General features: G+C 45.6%; 1 protein-coding gene across 1 annotated transcript in view; it reads left to right on the top strand.

The window, feature by feature from the left end:
- The window catches only part of LOC309451348 (sucrase-isomaltase, intestinal-like), a gene marked incomplete at both ends in the record, with an annotated part of 59,599 nt that overhangs the window by 7,886 nt on the left and 34,474 nt on the right, over window positions 1-17,239 (top strand). Inside the window, 3 exons of the mRNA XM_082074975.1 lie at window positions 7,274-7,442; window positions 8,098-8,194; window positions 9,260-9,372. Of these exons, the coding sequence (XP_081931101.1) occupies window positions 7,274-7,442; window positions 8,098-8,194; window positions 9,260-9,372 (379 nt within the window). The remainder of the gene's footprint in view (window positions 1-7,273; window positions 7,443-8,097; window positions 8,195-9,259; window positions 9,373-17,239) is intronic.

Here is a 17,239-nt window from a genome sequence, read left to right on the forward strand (position 1 = left end):
TCGGTGACACCACGGGCTGGCTGGGTCTGGGGAGCACTGGTGGCATCTGGCACGTTAAGTAGATTTTCATGTTAGTCCAATGTGCCCAAAGGCAGGTATGGATGCATGGGACATGGGTCTGTGTGTGCTCAGTGGCTGCAGCAAGGGCTCAGCAGGAACTGCTGCTGAGCATCTTCATTATTGCCTGTACCCCGTCCCAGGAGCAGTCTGCAGAGACAGTGCAAAGACCCAAATATTTAGGGCTTCTTCCAGAGGTGAGAGCTGCTGCGCCGGGGCACCCAGCGTGCCCGGGCCAGGCACTGAGCGGCACCGCCGGTGGGCTCCATGGCTGTGCCAGTTTAGGGCAGGCTGTGTGGGCAAGTGAGAAACGGCCAAGCACCCAACACCTGGAGGGATGTCAGTCTCCTATGTTAAGGCCATGGCCTTTCTGTCTCAAGAAACAGCTCAATCAATTGCTAATGTTCACATGCACACAAGTATTGCTCAGAACAGGTGATGTGGGCAGATAAAGCCTCTTCAACAGTTGCACTCCCTCAGTGTGAGCGGATGATACTGTCTACACCAAAACATGTCCAGTCACTCTGCTGGGCCTAAGATCTCTGGGAAAGTCTTTCCCACTGTAAAGCTATGCGAAATCCTCAGAAAACTGTTTTACATGATGCTTCTTACCCCTCACCAGCAGCTTCTCACTGCTAGATGACCCACTCCGCAAAAAAACCTGAAATCCCTCATGATACCCAGAGTTCTCTGGCTCAGCTGACCCAGCCCACGTGGGGAGGGAGCAGCCTGTCCTGAGCAGACGTGGTTTGGGTTTGGGTTGTTCTTTGAAGTCCACACTTGTGTTTCTCTCACCTGCTTCCCGTGGTGCAGTCTATAGCCTGTCAGTGTCCCGGTGCCACAGACTTTGCCCTGACGAGGGAGCTGCCGGCAGGCTTCCCGCCTACCTGCTTGATTTAAAACCCCATCCCAGCTCTGCCACTCATGCACACAAAGCCTCCTCCTCATGAGGAATGATTTAATACCATGTCGGAGACACTTCAGGGGAGAAGCAGCGGAGACTCTGAGATATTCCTGAATGTGCTTTGCAGGCTTTTCTCTCACTCGCTGCGCACAAGGAGCATTTGCTGTAGCTGAGCTACCCGAGCACTGGCTTGAGGAGTGCAGGACAATCTCGGGGCCCCGTGTAATCACAATAACAGGGGAGAGGAATGAATTATGTGAGGGGAGAGCCATTAACAACTGATTGCAAACCTCACGTGGAGCCAGGAGCAAGAATAAAAGGCCAAGTCCCGCTACATTTTCAGCTTGCTATGAGGTAATCAGGCAACAGCTGCTGCTTCGCCTGTATGGGGTGAAAATTAGATGGGGTCATGCAGGGAAATGATCCACATGCTGCTGGGGGGTTCCAGGACCAGGAGCTCCTGAGCGGTCTCCTTTTCTCATCCCAGTAATGCCTCTTGACTTACTCCCTCTTACCTCCACTGCTGCCCTTTTCTCCGTCCCATCGAGTCCTGATCCTGCCCCTCTTCTTCACCCTCTCTCGCACTCCTGCTGTTTCACTGGTGGCCAGGGAAGGTCCTTCCCTGTGCCAGCTGTTCTCCAAGGCCATGGGGGTGAAGACGCGTCACCTCCACGTGTTCACAGGTGAGGTGCCAAGGATGTCAGATGAGACCCAGGGTCAAGCACAGCCCCTGCTCTCATACAGATGGCAGGTGTTCTCTCTTTTGCTGACGGAAAACAGAAACCTGCAGATGATTTAAGGCTGCAAGTCTTAGATCTGAACCATCAGGGACGTGGACTGAGGCCTGGGTCTCCTGCCCCAGAGGTGAAGCTCCCAAACTACCGGCCTCAGGGAACCCTGGCCCACTCCCATGAGGCTTGGAAAATACCCCTTTTGGCAAATAGTCGTGATCAGTGGCAAAGTATTTTGTCGATAAATTTATAATTGGCTTCAGTTTAATACATCCTTGCTCAGACTTTCCTAGCTGATCTTGCAGGTCTAGCAGGAAACTGGCCTGTCATTGGCCAGGGCCTTACAGTAATAAAAACAGGAGAGAAAATATTGGGTTGAAATGAGGCAGATGAGGGAGCAAGATGGAGCTTCTGCATTATTTAGTGTCATGTGCTCTCCAGTTGAGTGCTATTCTCCATTCTGCTCCTGCCACTCGCAGCAGCAGCCACTGGAGGAGGCAGCGTCGAGTGTGAGCATGAAGGGTTCAGGAAGGCAGAATTCCTCAAGATCAGAGTAAAAGGCTGGGAACTTTTTGCTTTAAGGCAGCAATAAATAACAAAGACATCCGCACTTTGCAGGGTGTGATTACTCTGTGGGACTCACTGCCCCAGGGCGGTACTGACAGGGGAGGCTTAGCAGGATACATATTCACACATAATAAAAATATCATCTGTAGGAAAAAAACAAACCAAACCAAACAACTATTTTTGTCTCTATTTCACAACATAAGCTAATTTATGAAAACAGCCAGAAACTTCCTCCATAAGCGGATTATTGCAAGGCTGGCTCTGAGTGACATCTTATGCCTTCCTCTGCGATATCTGGCCTGGGCCATTGCTGGAGACAGGCTGCAGAGGGATGGACTATTGATCTGATTCTCCACTTTAATATCCGTTCTCCATCTGACTTTTTCATACGAATAATGGAAGGCAGATCATTTTTCCGAAGCTGGATAAGTGCTTCTTTCTCTCTGTTTCTCTCTATTTGGAATACCTTGTTTGCTATCACACTTGGGAAGATATGGCACAAATAACTGAAATCTAATCAAGATTAACCATGATTTCCAAAAAGGCTGCTGGAGACTTCAGTTACAATTTTATTGATTCTGGTAGTAAGCACACACACCACTTACCATGAAGAGGTTTTTACATAGGCAAAGCTATTAGAATGATTTATAACACCATTGTCTTAAACTGCAATTTTGCTAAAAGCAACAGGAGCAAATTGGGTGCATCATGGGTAGCTTGGGTTTGCTCCTACTTTGTAAGAGCTGCTGTTTTATTCTTCCGATCATTAAGATTTATGTTACGTAGGTAAGAAGTATTGTAGGTATATGACATATCCAAATGTTTTTCAAAAGAAAAACAAACCAATGTATATCCAGCCACTTCTAGGAGATGCCCTGATACCATGACAATGAATACAGTAGAAGCAGAGCAGAACTGTGTCAATAACTGCAAACATACCTTGCAATTCTTTCTTTTAAAATGTCACACTTGTGGAAAATCTCTTGGTTACTCATGCTGACTTTCTCCACCTATTTGAAAATCTGTGTTAAAAGTAAGATAAGCGTATAAAAATTTACTCTTGGTGTGCACTCTGCAGTCCAGTGGTGCCCCAAGATTTAACAGCTAATAAGGAATGTGGCTGTTGTGAGATGGTGGAAACATTTTTCAGGAATCTGAGAGCCAGATAAATTCATGGAGACCTGGGCTCCTAAGCTGACGCTCCCCAGCAGCTCAAGTGGGATGAGTCAGGTCCAAGCATATTTGAGGTTCTTCTGAAAACAGGGCCTATACTCAGTCCCTGAGGTGCTTTACTGTTTATAGGCAGTGACAGTGACAGCCTGCGACCTCTGAAAAGGTATGACAAAGCTCTGCCAGGAGGCTTAGAGCCACTTTTCTGATAGATGTGTGAAAATTCCACCTGAAATTGCACACAGATAACACATATGTTTTGCTCAGTTTCACAAGACTATGGTTTCCAAAGGGTCTGGTGGCCAAGAAAAGCAGATGTTAGAGAGGACATCTTCTCCAAGAGGAACAGGTGTTCACACCTTAAAGTAATGAGTTTATTTCTGTTGGATTCATTGCAACAAGAAGAAAAAAAAGAACAAACCTCTGCCAACAAAAAATGATTTATGAATTTCCAGATAGTGCATGATACATATTATAATGATGTATCGTATATGTGTCTCCAGCCTCCTAATTCTGGAGGTTTTATAAGGCCTCTCAGAGTGTGCCACCAGCTGCTTGCTCACAGCAGGCGAGAGTCAGCGCTCCGAGCTGCTGCACGCACTGCGATTATTGGTCTCCAATAAACTTCAAGCAGAGCAAAGTCATTCAACCGTGTAAGTCGTCATGTCCAGCCTGTGTTACAGAGAATTGACGATTGCGCTTCTGGAAACCATTTTATACTGCCTTTTAGTCATCCCCCTCAAATGTCGCGACAATGTTAGTCATAAACCACATCTTCAATACGAGCAGGATGTATTATCTATCTGCCCACCCGCTTTCCTTTGGTTCTACTTCCCCAGCCTGCCGTAGTTACCTTTTGTCCTGGTGGCCTGAGCGCTGACTGCTGGATGCGAGACTGGTTCACTTGCTGGCCAGAAATGTTAATTTTCACACAGCTCTTTTGAATTTTTGAATTCTGAATGATTTTTTTTATTATTTTTTTCCTTTTTTGGCCTCAATATGAGGTTAAAAAAAGAGAGGTTTACTTTTGAGTATAGTGCATGGTGTTAGGAAGAAAATGTTAGCTTTTGTCAGTCAGGCTTCCCAGACAGGCAGCTGTTAGCAGGCAATGGGCCAGGCAGAGGTGTGGGGAGCCCAGTTTGCATTTCAACTGGCAGGAGCATTCCCACCACAGAGGCACTAAAAGGTCTGGACTTTCATCAATGAACCTGAGTTCAGCTATTACCTCTTTTGCAAAGAAAAGGGTTCTTGTCTTCACAGGTTTTGCCATGTCTGACTGCTGGTAGGGGTTGAATTTCTGACAGTGAACAACTGCTCGACTGTATTTTTAGGTTTTTTTAGATTTTTAGATCCTTCTGTTGTCCATCCCAGCACTGTTAGGTTTTGTAGGACGGTTGGGGGAGGGCCTTGCATATTCCTGCGCACATGGTGTCATTTTATGCTCCCTCCTGTGTTGTTCCTTCTATCTGCTTTAAACCAGCAGAAGGTGACTTGGGAGAAATATAACATTTTCTTTTATTGTCTCCAAGTGCTTAAGGAGTGACAGACATTGTTTTTTCATTTAAGGGATCGCTCTTTGCCAATGCAATGCAAGCAAACACTGATAAAGTAGCACAAGAGCTCACCACTGATGAGTGTGAGGGCAGCTGCCCGGGAGTGGAGGCAGAGAGGTACCAGGGGAAAACCTGTCCATTCTCTCAGACGAAGAAGACATAATGGTGCCCGGAAGAAAGACACAGTCATTATCAGTCTTTTTATGTCACAGTTAATGCTATATTTAGTGCTTGGCTGTTCTGGCAAGCGCTGGTCTAACAAAAGATGAGGCTGACAGCAAGCAATGGCTGACAGCACAGCACAGGGAGGTCCTGGGGAGCCCAGCATGGAGGGGGCAGAGCAGGGCCCTGTTTTGGTGATGCCATGTAGAAGTTGAGTGACAGTGGCCCAGGGGAATGCATGAGATATAAGATGGTTTCTCTGTGTCATTTAAAGATGTGATGAAGAAGAGGGGTTGCTCCTAGGGCTGTAGTTTGGACCACTCCAGTGAACCTCCTGGGCAGAGAGAGGACTTGCTGAGCTGAAGCACTTTTAATGCCATGGTAACACTAACTGCTCTCACAATGGGAAATGTCAGTGCTGTAATGTGGGTACCATGAGTGTACAGAGTCTCATGTCCTCTGAAGAGACATCATGGAGAGTGCTCAATGAGTTAGGACAGATATTTAAGCTCTTCCCAAAGCATTTCCCCTCTGGCATCCTTTGCTTTTTTGCATAACCCCATGGTCTGCTCAGAGCAGTGACCGTGCAAGCCTTGGCGTGGAGTAGAGCTACGTGACAGCGCTTTTTTGGACAGCAATACAGCTCCAGAGCCCATCCCTGCTCCTACACAGCAGCAGCCTCTTGCAGAAAGATTTCTGTTTGCCCAGGGCTGGATCTGATTCTCAGGTACCTTTTGCATACATTAACCTTCCTATAAGAAAATAACCTTATTCAGTACTGCGGTGTAGGTGGAGGAGATAATGGTTGCTGCTTGCAAACAACCAAGTCAAGACTTAGATACAAATTCTTACTTTTCCTGCTTGTGAGAAAGGCCAAACAGATTTTTCAAAAATACATAGACCCTTCAGTACATGTGCTTGCCTTAGGACTTGTCTAGGACACTTCAGGAATTGCTTGTGCCTGCTTTCTGCATGGAGAGGCAGCAGGGTCCCTTGGACCCGCCTCTGGGCACCCCTGTGAGTGGCTGTCCTTGGTTCCCCGTGGGGAGAGCAGAACTGCCCAAGGCTGACATGGTGGAGCAGCAATACCCTCCCAGTCCTCACAGCAGCGGTGACTTGTCCCCAGGCAGGAGTGCCAGTGGTGCTGGCAGCAGCCACGGCTCAACAGGGAAAACCGCCCTGGCAGGGGTAGCGCTGCTCCCCACCCACACGGCCCATTTTCCACTTCCCCGATTTACCAGTCAATTTGATCAACCATTCAATTTTTTCAAAATCATTGACAAAAGACCACTAAAAGGAGAGTTATGCCACTTCTATGCTCTATGGCATTGGCTCATTTATTTTAATTAGCTGTAACAAATTCACGGTTAAACAAGGCTCGAGAGGGTGCTATCTAAATGTGGCACTCATGGCATACACAGTACCATTAACAAAACACTTCTCCACAGCTTGACTGTGTTCTCCTCCATCTAGTTTACAGCTCATTATAGCACTAGAAATAGGAAACAAAATGTAACACCTAATTAAAATGTGAGCCTGTGTCCACAGATGATTCAATAGAAATAAAGTCATTATGCTGGCAAGAGAAGCAGGAGAGAGTTATCACAATAAAAACATCTCATTCAAGCAGAATCTGGAAGAAGCTGCCCCTCTGCTTTAGGCACCTGCATAAAGTCAGGGGTAACAAGAGCATTCAGGTCCTGATCCAGCAAAACGTTAAAAAGTAAAAACTGGTAACAACTAAATGTCTGTTATTCTCATTAAGGATTCTGAACCCCACTGCGTAATAACAATTTTTAGCCTGCCCCGTTGGTTGTCATAGAAATAGCACCAGCAACCATTTATTTTGGTAATAGGATTATAGATAGTGTCTTCTGTTATTTTAGTTGTTCCTTTCAAAATTATACCAATGCATTTTATTGTATAAGCAGATGAGATGTCTACAGCCATTGCAAGATGAATGGAATGTGTGTTAGGTTAGGCATGTTAGAGGCATCCATAGAATTTAATAGTTTATTAATATTGTTCTTCTCCAAAATACAGAAACAGTATAAACAGCCAGCTGTGAACTTAAAATGATGCATACCAAAGATAACCAAACTAATCAAGTCTCCCTCTATTTGTTGCAGGTGGAACAGTCCCCTGGCTGATCTGTTTTTCTCCAACCAGTATCTTCAGATCACCACTACTGTGCCATCCACCTCAGTGTACGGGTTTGGTGAGCAAGAGCACGAGTCCTTCAAACACAGCATGGACTTTGTTACCTATGGCATGTTCAGCAGGGATCAGGCACCTACGGTAATGCACTTCACGCAGCACTTTGTCCTAAGTTGTATCACCAGAGGGAGGTGGTGAGGTGCAGCTTTGCTAATGTGAATCGATGGCAATCATGGAATGTGGTGGGTTTTGCAGGTGTCATAAGTTTTAATTAACTGACAAACCATGACTCATTTTGAGAGGACTTTGAAACCTTTCATCAGAAGCTTTCTCACAGTGTAGTTAGTTTTCAGGATAAAAAAAAAAAAATAATATTTTGTGTGCCAAGATCCTGGAACAGGAAAGCATTTCTTTTCATGACTGGATCAATCCCTGTTCATTTAAACAAGGTGAACTTCAGCAGGGTTCATTAGATGTTTGGCTAAACTGGGGTCTGTAGTTAATGAGTCTATTTTAACTAGCAAAGCAGTTCTTACTCATGCCATTTGGCAGGGTTTGGCAGAATGCGGAAGGTTTAACTGAGAGAGACTAGAAAGAACCAAAGTGATGATGCAGAAAACCTAGCTCTTCTTTACCAATTTGACTTCACACCAGTTAAGATGAAAAAATCCCCAACCTTTCAAAGCAAGATTCCGACTATGAGAGAATTTATTTCCTTGTCTTTGCTTAGCTAGCTGACAGAAACTATGAAAAATAGCAAAGTCAAGCCATACTTAACTCACTGTTTATGTTTCAGCCACTTGTCAACCTCTATGGAGTTCACCCTTTCTATATGTGTGTAGAAGATGACTCCAATGCCCATGGTGTTCTCCTTCTGAACTCAAATGCACAAGGTAAAAAGACATATGGACTGTACATAAAAGCATTGTAGATTAGTAAACATAAAAAACTGTTTTATTGATTGCTTTTTCAATGTGGTACAATATGAGTGACTGGTCCACAACTGAGGTTCCAGGAATTACTATAAAGTTTTCAAAAGGATTTCATTAGAGTGACTGTTTAACAAGGTAATGTATTTTCAGTGAAAATATATTATTAACTTTTTTTTTTTTTTTTAAATAGTTGCACATACAGGGAAAGGAAAAGGTGGAAGAAATTTCCTCTGGGATTGGCATAACTGAATCAAATCAATTTAAGTTAGTCCTATATTCTGTCTGTGGAGAATAGTTTTGTGCGTTGCCATGGTCACCTTACTGTATTAATCCAGTGGTATAATTTCAGAAAAGGAGAATCTTCACACAGTCTATAAAATCAGTTTCCCCTGGCAGGCAATGATTTCCAATAAGAGGATTAAAATAGCATAGACAAACCCTAAACACAAGCTTGTGTTTCCTTTTTATATAAATGAAACTGAGACAAACAGATCTGCGCAGTCTCCTCTGTGTGGGTTTCTATGATTTATTGCTGCACAATGCCAATCTGAAAGTAGGGATTACAGAAACAGTGGGCAGCTATATGCTAGCCTATGTACAGGTCCTGTTTGCTCACCCAGTTGTACCCACAAGGCATCAGGTAGTGACTTGAACCTGTAGCCACCTCTGCCTGGGGACATGTTTATGCACAGTGTCCACGCACCTAGAATAGGATTGGATATTTCAATTAGAAGAGACCTACAATGATCATCTAGTCCAGCTGCCTGACCACTTCAGGGCTGATCAGAAATTAAAGCATTATTAAGGGCATTGTCCAAATGCCTCTTCAACACTGACAGGCCTGGGGCATCAGCCACCTCTCTGGAAAGCCTGTTTCAGTGTTTGACCATGCCCTCAGTAAAGAAATGCTTCCTCATGTCCATTCTAAACCTCCCCTGGCACAGCTTTGAACCATTTCCATGCATAGTGTAGAGCTATTTTGTGCTGAGAAACTGTGTGGGTTTGTTTGTTTTTTTTTCCTTTCAGATGTTTCTCTGAGTCCAGACCCATCTGTAACTTTCCGCACTATTGGAGGGATTCTCGACTTCTATGTCTTCCTTGGACCCACTCCTGAAAATGTAGTTCAGCAATACACAGAGGTTAGTAGGAAGGTCCATATGGCACATGGGAGAGTATATTGTGATGAACAGTATCGAGAACAGGAGTGTTTAAAGGGGTGCAATGGTTAGAAAGAAATTTCTCTTCTCTGGGCTGTGACAGTTTCACAGTCTTCACTATGCGACTGTAACTGTGTTTTGACACTGTGGATAGAGAAAACAAAACAGACAGAGAACAGATGAGAATGTTTGGGAACTTTACATCTGCTGGACTTTCAGAGATTTTGAATGAGCCTCAGAGGCTTCAAGCCTTTATTTGCCAGTTGAATTGTCTGTTGATTTTGGAGCCATCAGCCTGTTTTTTTACTAATGAAAACCCATGTAATTGCATTGGAGAGCATAGGTGTCAAAAAACATATTTACGACTGTCTCACAGAGCATAACTACTTGCTTTGCCATTGCCCAGTGTTTTCCAGAGAACTGAGGGTACACATGCAGCTATTTTGGGAGTGTGCATGCAATTCTTCTTCAGTAAAGGCTGCCTAGAAAAAAGTGGCAGGTGACATGTTCTTTCTGGCCACCAAATGCCAGGTGGCATGTGAACTGAGCACTTGCACAGAGTATTGCCAGCTCAGAACCAAGCTCTGTGCATAAAGAAGCTATCACCAAGCCTAAAGACTATGGAGCAAAGCTGAGAAGGGGCATGTCGCTGTCAGAATGGGGGTTCATGTGTGTAGACTCTGAGGATTAAGCTGTCACCAGAGACACCGAGCAGCCTGCCCTAGGGCATTCCAGAGCCAGGCAGCCAGAGCTCCCAGTGAGATGTGCACATGCTCTGCCTTCCTCTTCACAGCCCCACTGAGGGGCATGAACTCTGATTTTCAGCAAACCTTTTGTCTTTCCTGGCTTTTTAAAGCCTCCATTTTTAAACCTTGCCTTCTTTTAACACACCTGAAATAGGAACAGAAATATTGTCATTTGGACCAAGGGAGAAAGAGTATTTAGGTCAGAAGGAAAGTATTGCCGGGTTCTGTTTTGGTGACAGCAGGAAGAAGCTTCATTCATGCCTCTGTTTTGGGAAGGCTGGAGTGTCCTCAGGGTGGTGGGCTCTGCTAGACCCTCCTTGTCAAGGCAGAGGTTCAGGTGATGTCTCCCAGAGAGGTGGGAGGCTGCCACTGCCCCTCTGCATCCTAGAGAGGGAGTGACTGCTCCGTCTCTTTAACGTCTCTCCAGCTGCCTCTGCTTGTCCTCCCCACTACCCATCTCTGACTCCAGTGCCACAGACCAACCAGCAAACTGGGTTTTGAACTTACACATTGGCAATCAAACTAAAAAAAACAAAAAAAAAAACAAAAAAAACCCCACAAACCCCACCAAAAAAAAAAAAAGCAACGTGACTCTCCCTAGCTGCAGCTGTGATCCCTGCAATGAAAGCACCTATTTCAGGGGAGTCACTGCAGCAGGGAAATGGTGATTAGAGCCATCCCCATTTCTTTTCAAAGTCTGTCGCTGGTGTTTGAAGGCAGCATTTTTGTGGCTTAGCAGGTGGCCAACAGCTGAAAATAAAATGAGTTCTCACTCCCCAGCTGATGGGTACTGGCAGCTCACTTTCCACCCCTGCCTCTCTGGAAATGGAGGTGGAGCAAAGAAAACAAGGTAAAGGGGAGCTGGTGGGCGTCCCCTAACTAGACATGTCACATGCCAGGACAAAAAAAATCCCCTGTTCTGTGCTCTTTGAGCCTGCTCTCAGCTCTCTAGGGAATGTTAAAGAATGCATGGTAGCAATTTCACAGTGAAATAATAACTTCTTCAGTAAACATCCTGAAATTCCCGAATTGCAAATGTTACAATTACCATATTATTAGTCTCTAGGGTAATGATTTGGCTTTTATGTACAAGATATGTGGGAAGGTGAAGGAGACAGAAAAGACTTTATTTTTCAATTGTATTTTCTGTCACACTGAGAGGACTCTCCTGTGCGGTCATTGTCATGCCCAGGGGAAGGAGAGGGGGTGGAAAGGAGCAGTGTGACCGATGACTGCAAGGCACGGTGCAGCAGCGTTGCTCAGCTCTCTCAGCTGCTTGCATGGGTCTCCTCTGGGAAATGGTGTTTTGGGAGCTCCCATCTGCAGGGGATCCTGGTGGGGTCAGCCTGCCCTGCTGCAATGAACTTGAGGGAATGGCACCTGCATCTGTGAGCATCTGCCCGAAGTCACTGCATGGGGCTTTATACAATGGCCACCCATTGCACCCTCTCCAGGATGACCCCAGTGGTTTGGCAAGGTGGCCAGATGCCAGCTGTGGCATGGCCATTGAGAGCAAGTGAGCTGTGTCCAGAGCAAAGTGCTCCACACCTTTCTCAAACATTTTGTGCTGTTGCCTTCAGTGCCACTTCAAGACCTGGGCAGCCCCCTTAGCCCCTGCTGTGCTTGTTTCTGTGAAGGATTTAGGAGCTTAGCTCTGCTCAGTGCTTTTATGCAGCTCCATCCAAACCAGTGAGTTAGGACAGCTTTGTAACGAAGCTCTTTACTAGGTCTCTGCAGTCCGCAATCTTCCTCCATGTACCTCTCCAGGTTGCTGCCAGCACTCAGGGGTGGCCCACAGGCTCTTGCCCAGCTCCACTGCTCTGTGGCTGGCTGGGGGCAGTCAGGCTGTGCCAGGTGTGAGGCTCCCTGCATGGTGACCAGGGCTGATTGTGGCTGCCCTGCGGGGCCACCAGCGTCTCTGTGCATCCTCGGGGTTAAGACATGTGGCAGTGAAAGCCGTGGTGGCTCCAACTGCCAGTATGGCCCGGGATAATCTGCTTTAAATGGGCTCCAGGGGCGATGCAGGGAGTAGGAAGGGAGCAGAGGGCTGGATGCCAGCACCACCATCCCCTGTGCTGTGTCCTGCGCAGAGCAGAGCTGGGCTGTAGGACGAATCCTGCCAGTGACACCACAGTGCTACAGCAGTGAGGGCAGTGACAGAGCACCTGCTGGGCATTGTGCGATGGGAAGGAGAAACCTCCGTCCTGATTCCTCTGCTCCCTCTTATCCCTGAGCTCGGCCGTGAGGAACGCTGCTCCGGGCACATCAGAGGCAGTCCTGCCACAGCTATATATATATATATATATTTGACAGTAATCACACTTTTCTCCTGCTACAGAAGGGGTCCGGTGTGCAGAACAGTTATACAACACAAATCTCACTTTTTAAGGCAAACACTTTGGTTTGCAGGAGGATGGGAAAAAGCAGTAGCAAGCTAAAGGGCTCAGCCATTGAGCTGAGCCTGGCTGGGGCTTTACACCCAGACCTAAACCAGATCACCCTTGCCAAGTCCACTGGTGGCCTTTCAGGACAGAGTAACAGTGCATAGCAGCAGTATATGAGCTCCATAATAAGATACTCAGGAACGTTATAGTTCAACAAATGGGCATGTAACAGCTGTTGGATGGAGTGAAGGCCATGAATTTGTTATTTAATCACAAATTTTCCAATTACAAGCTTTAAGAGAGCATACTGTATGTCTCCTAATTCTGTTTTGAGAGCAAATTGCTGGTTTACTTCCTCATTACAGATCCATAGGATAGTTCTGGGTGGAAGGGACCCCAGGAAGTTGCTAGTCCAGTCCTATTGGACAGGTAACATGAGGAACATGCTTGTACGTACAGTTTATCACAGATGATTCAGTGAGAGTCTCACAGTTGAATATAGACTAAGCAGCTGATAAGTGTTTGTACAGCAAAGAACAAGGTTTGAAGCCCTTGGCATTGAAAGTTCTTAAAATTTTTAGACTCCTGAGGTTGTGATAATCTTTTTAATGGTTCAGCATTTGCAGGGCCTTTCTTCTTGCTCTCCTAAAACAAAGTTCAGCTTCTGTGCATAGACTTTGAGTGAAGGTTACCCCCTGCCTGACTAGATGCCCATAGCACTCACCTGCCTATCTCAGCCATAGGGGATGAGCTGGATACAGATATCTGGGCCACAGGAGCACCCATGTGATGTAGCCATAGTGTGACTATCCACACACACTATTTCTGTGTCTAAATCCAGAGCATTAGCCCACTTGGATTTTTATAATTTCCTCCTACAGCTCTTCCTTAAAGAAGTTTAAGCAAATATCAAGCTTCAAGAGTCATTTTATATGGATAATTAGGGTGTAAGATTAGCAATCTTTCATGTTGATCTCCTGTACCTGCGTTGCTGGAGATGTTGGCCCCTTTGTAAGCATAGGAAAGCATATCTCTACAGCCTCTCTCATGTATAGGGCATAACTCTTTAGTCATCTCTCTTGCATCAAAGTCTTTGGTCATGATGTTAAATAGAATAGGATCTTGATTCACTCTATAGCATTTATAACTTAGCTGATATCCTTAATGCTCACAGTAATAATGTGATTCATCCAATAACCCAACACAGGGAAAGTGAATACTTGTCACCTGCTCCCTGGTCACAGATTTTAGCCGTTAGATATATATGTTTCTGCTGAAGTTTGTTCTTACTGCAAAACACTTCTGGAGTACCTCCTAGATTCATCAGCTCTCAGGTGCATCTGAAAAAAAAGTGAAAAAATAATTACATAATGCCAAGTTATGTAAACCTGAAAAACCTCACAGTGAATTTATTAAACAACACCAGGAGTTATTTAAGAACCAAGTGCAGGAGGAATTGAGGTACAGAAAATAGGATCTATTTTTTTTCTGTTTCTGCATTACTGTATCTTCCTTTTTTTTTTTTTTTTTTTTTTTTTTTTTTTTTTTTTCCCTCAGTTTGGATACTCTGTATGTCTGCTGTTTCTGCCTTTGTCATTTTCCTCCCTCAGTTCCCCTACCATACCTCATTTACCTTTTCTCATTATATGGGAGTCAATTTTGCCAAGCAGGCTTTCTCTGCCTACTGCATTTTATAAGCATTTGTATGCAGAATGCAATCTATATGAATTAACTAGATCCTAAATATACATCAAATCCAACATGAGTTTTCAGGTTTGCAAAATTACATTCCTGCCTCTGCTGATCCATCTGCAAGTAGGTACCATATGTCAGTTACTTTATCAGGAAACTTCAGGGGGATCCATTAGAGAGAGTCGGCAGCATAATTAGAAAAAAAGAACATTTGTTTTCCCAGCTGCCCTGTTTTCATCCTTCCTCTTGAAATGTTCTGCTGATTTCAATTAAGCTCACCATAGATGCTCCAGCCTGGTGAACCTGGGGAACTAATTGCTTTAAAACTTAAAGCCTTGCTTGCAAGGTGGATTTTCTTCAGTTGGTTCAGCTATAATCTCAAACTACCCAAAGGATGCTGTCATGAAATTCTGCCTCACCATGGGGTAGCTCCGCTGTTTGCAGGCGAGACATTGCCTTCATGTAAGGGCAAGTGGCCAAAGCTCAGCAAACCCCAGCGCTGCAGACAAGGCCTTTGGGAAGGACCCTGGCCGGCACACCAGTGGCCATGGCTCCACCATCACCCCTGATGGTGTCATCCTGGGTGCTTCACAGAGCATGGGGGCAGAAGCAAATCCCCTTCCAGCTCTTGAACTGCTTTTTATTGGCGATATCTTGGGCTGACTGTCCTCCCCAGCCAGGAGCAACCTGGCGTGTTGCAGGACCCGGAGCAGGGCTCCCTGATGGTTCCTCCTGCCTCTGCCCAGGCTGGTCACCCCGACAGCAGTTCCCATTTCCCAGCCCACTTGTGGAGAGGCAGCAGATGCCAGGCAGGCATCCTGCCAGGGCACCTGGCTCTGCGTTCATCTGCAGGATTAGTATTTATCAGCTGGTTGTCCCTCTTCCTCTTTTTGAAGAGGAAAAGCCTGTGCACAAAACATTTTATTTCATTAGGGATTTCTTTTGATTTTGTCTGTCTTTTTAACATAGTTTGTAGAGGTCACTCTGTTTACCATTTGCAGTAGAGGAAGCAAGGGCAAAATGTGCATCTGCTTTAGAAGCACAAAGTGGTGGGGTTCACAGAGCTCAATTTGCAGCCTTGGCTGGTCTAAAACAAGCTCTGCTCCTGCCTCAGATTAATTTATCCTTAATATGGAGAGTGCAGTTGTGACAGAGAAAGCAGACTTCTTGCCCTGAACCTTGCCATGCTCTGCTGGACACCTTGCTGCTGCCTGACAGGGTGTCTAGGAGGTTGTCCTGAGCCATCGCACCCTGGTCAGCTGGCCATGGGAAACCCCAGCAGAGCTTGAAGGATGGTCTGAGGAATCAGGTGCATCCACACAAGCTGGAAATAACTAATGACATGTGTAACCAGATGAGACTACATCATGGTAGCAATGGTGTGTCTCTGCCCACTGACCTCCTCCTGCATGGCTGGGGGCCACCTCCATCTGTCCAGGACCTATTCCAGCAAGGGCGCAGCAGCGTGTGGTGAAGTGCAACAGCATCGGGATCTTGCTGCTGATGGCTGTGTTTGCTTCGTCTGAAGGGCTTAGCCTCCAGCTAAGGTGGAGGTTGAAGCGGGTGTTGAGTAGGCTGAAGTGAGTCAAGTCTGGTGGAAAGGGAGGAGCAGCAGGTGTCCAGGGGAGGTGTGCTGCTCAGCCGAGCCTCCATCCTGGAAGCACTCAAACCATTAATCTCAACAGTTATTCTGGCCTCTTTCTGCTTTCTGTTAGGTGAGACAGCAGCATCCCAACAAGAGAAAGCACATTGTATAGCCAAATTTGTAATGCTTAGTGCGTGAAGTTCACCTCTCTGTCCGTGAGCCTTTCTAGTTTGCAAGCATTTTACCCCATGTGTTTCCTCAGCTCAGATGCATTAAGACATCCTCTGCTTCTCCCTGCTTTTCTCCTATCTGTTTTTGTGTTCAGTGCAGTTTGCATGTTCCACCAGCTTTAGCATCTGTAACTTATTTTAGAGAAATTTCAGGTTCAGCATTGCTTTCCCAGGTCAGATTCTCACTGGAGAATATCCCATAGGAAGATGCACCTTTACGCACGGTAAGGTCTAGAGAGTTTAGCAATGCAATTGATACAGAGTGCCAGGAGAGTCTTGTTTTATTTAATTAAAGTAGATGGGGTTTAGCTGCTAATATATGAGTTTTACTCTTTTTCGCTTCTTAGCATAATTACCTATCTGTGGAGATCCACAAGGAAATAAAGGAGGAATAGTTATTTGGCCGAAGGGAGTCAATAGCTGCAACTGATTAATAAATCATGGGTGCTTACTAGCTACTTGATTTTCATGTACTGTCTCCAAGGATGTTAGAAATACTGAACAAAGGTTAATTGCATGAGATCTAATTGTTTAATATTGGAGTCAGGATTTCAGGAGGTGTCCCCCAGAAAACACCAGTGTGTACTAATGAGGCAATGCCAAATTTCAGCTTATTTCTATAACAACAACATCATGGTGCTCTCTCCTTGTCCCAGGTTGCCAGAGCAGCTCTCACTGGGGGAAGCAGAGCAGGATGCCTCGCTCCCCTCTGCTCTCCATCCAGTTTCCTCATGCAGTTTGCAGCTGGATTACGCAGAGCCAGTGGAAATCAAATATTTATAAAATCATATTTAACTCATTATTTCATGATTCAGTTGAGAATTTCGGGACCAAACAGTAACTATGACCTTGAGGAGGTTTGTCAGTGACTGGCAACACAGTGCTGTGGGCCAGCAATAAGGGCAGTCAGTCGTAAGTAACTGAAATTCAACAGGGTGGTGTGTAAATATAATTAAAACTTCAGAGAGCTCAAATAAACATCAGACTCCTGATGAGTTAGTTCAGCTGGATGCGACAAGAGAAATTAGCAAAGCTAATGTTGCTATGTAGCATCAGAGATTTGCCTGCTGTTGACCGAAGGGTTTGCAGACTCGGCACGGGTCAGGCGGTGTGAGGCTCCACGCAGGGTTTCTGTCGACATGAACCATGTAAGTGAAGGCATGTGCTGCAGTGCAGAGGCTGAGACCTCAGCAAGATCCTCATTTAATGTTA

Source organism: Streptopelia decaocto, assembly GCF_964273445.1.
Source record: "Streptopelia decaocto genome assembly, chromosome: 1".
Lineage (NCBI taxonomy): Eukaryota > Metazoa > Chordata > Aves > Columbiformes > Columbidae > Streptopelia > Streptopelia decaocto.